This window comes from Phalaenopsis equestris, unplaced genomic scaffold, assembly GCF_001263595.1.
Source record: "Phalaenopsis equestris unplaced genomic scaffold, ASM126359v1 Scaffold000206, whole genome shotgun sequence".
NCBI classification, from domain to species: domain Eukaryota; kingdom Viridiplantae; phylum Streptophyta; class Magnoliopsida; order Asparagales; family Orchidaceae; genus Phalaenopsis; species Phalaenopsis equestris.
In genome coordinates, this window is record NW_018164648.1 from 122,784 (window position 1) to 127,154 (window position 4,371).

Consider the following 4,371-nt stretch of genomic DNA (forward strand, 5'->3'; position numbering starts at 1 on the left):
AATTGGGATATCATCAGGTCCTACAGACTTTCCACCCTTAGTTTTCTTTAAAGCCTCCTCAACTTCTTTTTTACTAATGCGACGGCAAAAATGAAACTTTTTATTATTATTCATGATAATAAGATCACTAAGGTCGATCATATTTTTCGAAACTTCATTAAAAAATTTATCAAAATAACTCACCCACTATTTTGATATCTTTTTCTAAAAAAAACACTTTTTGCTTTTTATTATTAATACACTTGAGTTAAATCTTTACTTTTCTTTTCTCTTTGTTTGACTAGTTTATACATATGTTTTTCACCCTCCTTAATATCTAATCTATTATAATCATTAAAAGCTGAATTTTTAGCGTCTCACCACCATCATATAATTTTTTTCTTTCAGTCTAAGTAGTATTTTCTATCACACAAAAGACTAGAAGCATTCCTCCACTTCAACCAACCAACTTGAATTCTACTATTAACATCCCCATCGCTTTGAAAAACAGACCCGAGATATCTAAATCGATCACACCTTTTAATAATTTGATCACCCAAAATTACACTTCTGTCACTAGAGCTATTAGTACTAAAATTACATTCTATGTATTCAGTTTTAGTTCTACTCAAATGAAGACTTTTAGACTCCAATGTAGACCTCAATAATTCAAGTTTTTTTGGGATTTTTCTCTCATTTTATCCACAAGAAGGATACAATCAGCAAAAAACATACATAAAGGTACATCCTCTTGTAAATGTCCAATAAGACCATCCAATGTAGACCTCCATAATTCAAGTTTTTCCTGGCTTTTTCTCTCGTCTTATCCACGAGAAGGATATCATCAGCAAAAGAAAATTATTTGATCAATTAAGCTTAAGTTCGAACACAAGTAACATGTCTAGTATACATATCCTTAGTGGCTTGAATAGAAGTCATATCAACATATTTTTTCTCATAAACTCTAAACTCTCCAAAGGATGTCTCTCCTGGAACCTTATCGTAAGCTTTTTTTAAATCAATAAAAATCAAATGTAGATCTTCCTTATTATCACTGAACATCTCCATCAAACCTCTCAATAATGTATAGCTTCCATAATAGACCTGCCCAACATAAATCCAAATTGATTATGAGAAATCTTTGTAAAATGTCATAACCTATGTTCAGTTATCCTCTCCCTTAATTTTAAAGTATGCTACATCAACTTAATTCCTCTATAATTTGCACTCTTGAGCATCCCTTTTATTCTTAAAAATAGGGACCAAAATACTCTTCCTCCACTACTCAGGAATCTTTTTAGTTTTTAAAATAATATTAAAGAGTTTAGTAAGCCAAGAAACTCCCAAATCTCCTAAATATTTCCACACTTCCATTGGGATATCATCAGATCCTACAGACTTTCCAGTCTTAGTTTTCTTTAGAGCACCCTCAATTTCATTTATACTAATGCGACGGTAAAAATGAAATGTTTTATTATTATTCACGATATTAAGATCACAAATTAAAATCACTAAGGTTGATCGTATTTTCAGAAACTTCATTAAAAAGTTCATCGAAATAACCCACCCACCTATGTTGAATATCTTTTCTTAAGATTTTTTTTATTATTTTTAATACATTTTACTTGAGTTAAATCGTTACTTTTCTTTTCTCTTTGTTTGGCTGGTTTATGCATATATTTTTCACTCTCCTTAGTATCTAATCTATTATAAAGATCACTAAATGCAGAATTTTTAGCGTCACGGATTATTCTTCCTGCAGGTAGTTTGAATTTAGGTCGTTTGAATTTTCCCAATTCTCTAAGTTTTATATTTAAACCAATTTTTATAATTTATAACATAAATTCTTATATTTTGTATTTTCTTGCACATTATTATTCCAACACAAACAATTTTTATTTTCAAATTTTTTCTCTTTTGATTCTCCAAGTACATCTTATACTACTTGTTTAATAGTGTTTGTTACATTATCCCACATAGCATTTGCTTTTTCATGAACATCCCAAATTTTGAATCCCAAATTTTGAAATCTTGAATTTTACTCATAAAAATAATTTTATTTGTGTTGTTTAGGTTCCCCCATCTAATTTTATGATGATGAGTCATAGTATTCTTTATTTTACAACTCTTCATCTTAAAATATAGAACCAATAATCGATGTTGGGTACTTAAATCGTCACTTGGAATGACCTTACAATCTTTACAATCTCAACGATCTCTTATTCGCATAAGAAATTAATCAAAATAAACTACCAAAAAAAAAAGAAGTACATCAAGAGATTCAATGCAGCAGATATGTAGTGGGTGAGTTTATTAATAGGCAGTTGTCCAATAAAAAAGAACTCTGACAAGTTTTGAGTTGAAGATGAGCACCCTAGATGAGCCTTGGCTAAAACCACTAGGCTTGTCAGGTACTCTAGGCAAGAAACTAAGCTCTGTAGGCTTATAGCTTCGACAAGAAGGCAAGTTCATGGATCAACTTGGACGGTTTGACGAAATGCAAATTTGGGGTGACTCAAGGCCCTGATCAACTTCAAGCTTGGTAAATAGCGAGTAGACTCGTGACCAATAACTTGCCGACATGGGCTCAGGCTATTAGTAACATGACTAGCCTGGACAAGACAAATATGAGTATACAAGAGATACTTCAGAAGTCCAAATTGGCACAAAGGCAAACTTAACAGCTAGACTAACTCCTCTCTAGCAAAAATCACAAGAAACCTCCCAATTGACCAAATCCAACAATAACCACGAAGTAACAAATTGTATTGGAAGATAAATAGGAAAGTGCCCTACCTGGTAAGCAATTCCGTCATTTGCCCCAAAAAATACTCATTGTATTCTATTGATTTTCCGTAACAACCTTCGTGACGATCCCACGGTGAGAGGTATAACCCAAGGCCAAGACCAAATTCGTGAGCGGCGGCGGCAAGTTCAGCAACGACGTCACCGTCACCGGAGCGCCAAGGGCTAGAGCGGACAGAGTAATTAGTGTATGTGGAAGGCCAAAGACAGAAGCCGTCATGGTGCTTGGCGGTGAGAACAACGCGAGAGAAGCCGGCGGCGGGGGCGACGGCCACTGACGAGAGTCGAGCTTTGTAGGAAAGAAGACAGACGGATCAGCATGGCCGGAGCCCCACTCAGAGTCTGTGAAGGTATTTGGGCCGAAATGGAGAAACATGGCCATTTCTCCCTGCTGCCAAGCGAGCTGGGAAGCAGAGGGAAGAGGAAGAATTGGAAGAGGAGGGGGAGTTCTAGGGATATTCTGGGAGGAGAGTCTTGTGGCAATGGCTGCGGTGGATGTGCTACGAAAGAGCACAAAAATGAGATGTAGGTGCAGAGTGATGACTTTCAGCGTTGCCATGGGGCGTCGAGAAAGACAGAGCTATAACGTTTACCAACTTGATATCGCAATTCATTCTTTTGAAGATGCCGTTGTTCTGATGGTAATAAATTTATTTAATAAATTCATTCACAATTATTGTGGATGATAAAATTTTATTTGGCTCAAATAAATTTATATTTGAAATTACTAAAAAAAAGAAAAAACTAGGGTCTTTATATACTTTCCACACTATTGTTATGTATTTGGAAATTTTACTTTTAAAATTTATATTACAGAAATATTTTGTCTCATCAAAAATATCATTATTTTAATATTTAAAAAGTTAAATACATCTTTCAATACATAAAAAATAGCATACAATTTGAAATTATAGAAGTTTGATATGTAAATACAAAATAACTGAGTGATATATAAGTATATCTTGCAAAAATTTCATGCTTGCACAAATATTTAAGAAATTGATTACAAAGTTAAAAGCTTAATTTGTTTCTTCTCATTTTAAGTTAAAAATATTTTTTTAGCACGAGTTTTTCTTATTAATGATGTCAAATAATAAATTTTATTTTAATTTCAATTTTTAATGTTTTCATATGACTTATATTTTATAACTGTTATACACTTATACTCAAATTTGTTCGTGAATTATATCCAATGTATAGAGCGTAAATAAAAAAAGAAAAAAAAGAAAAAAAAGACCTCATGAGTATATAATTAGTGATATCACCCTCTCTCCTTGAAAAAAGTCATATTTACACGTTATTGTTCATATATTTATAGTATATAGAAGTCACATTATGAAATATGGATAGTGTCATTTGCCAGTCAGTCTTGATAGCCAACAAAATTATCATTACTCCAGTCAAATCTTTTCACATCGGACAATCTTTTCACTCACTCCCCAACAGGCGAGCCATTCATTAGCTTATTCTATTAACTAAGACAGTTTAGTCAGCTAGCTCGCCCATTTTGTGTCTACTTTAGCTCTTTGTGCTCTTCAGAATCTCTCCAGGATGGCAAGCCGTTTTTCAACTTATTATATCGACTTT

General features: G+C 33.2%; 1 protein-coding gene across 1 annotated transcript in view; it reads right to left on the reverse strand.

Moving 5' to 3' along the window:
* LOC110023044 (putative alpha-L-fucosidase 1) overlaps positions 1-3,386 on the reverse strand; it is a 16,686-nt gene extending 13,300 nt beyond the window's left edge. Inside the window, 2 exon segments of the mRNA XM_020722255.1 lie at positions 2,776-3,055; positions 3,058-3,386. Coding sequence (XP_020577914.1) covers positions 2,776-3,055; positions 3,058-3,343 — 566 coding nt within the window. The 5' untranslated portion in view covers positions 3,344-3,386.
* Positions 3,387-4,371: the final 985 nt, after the last annotated feature.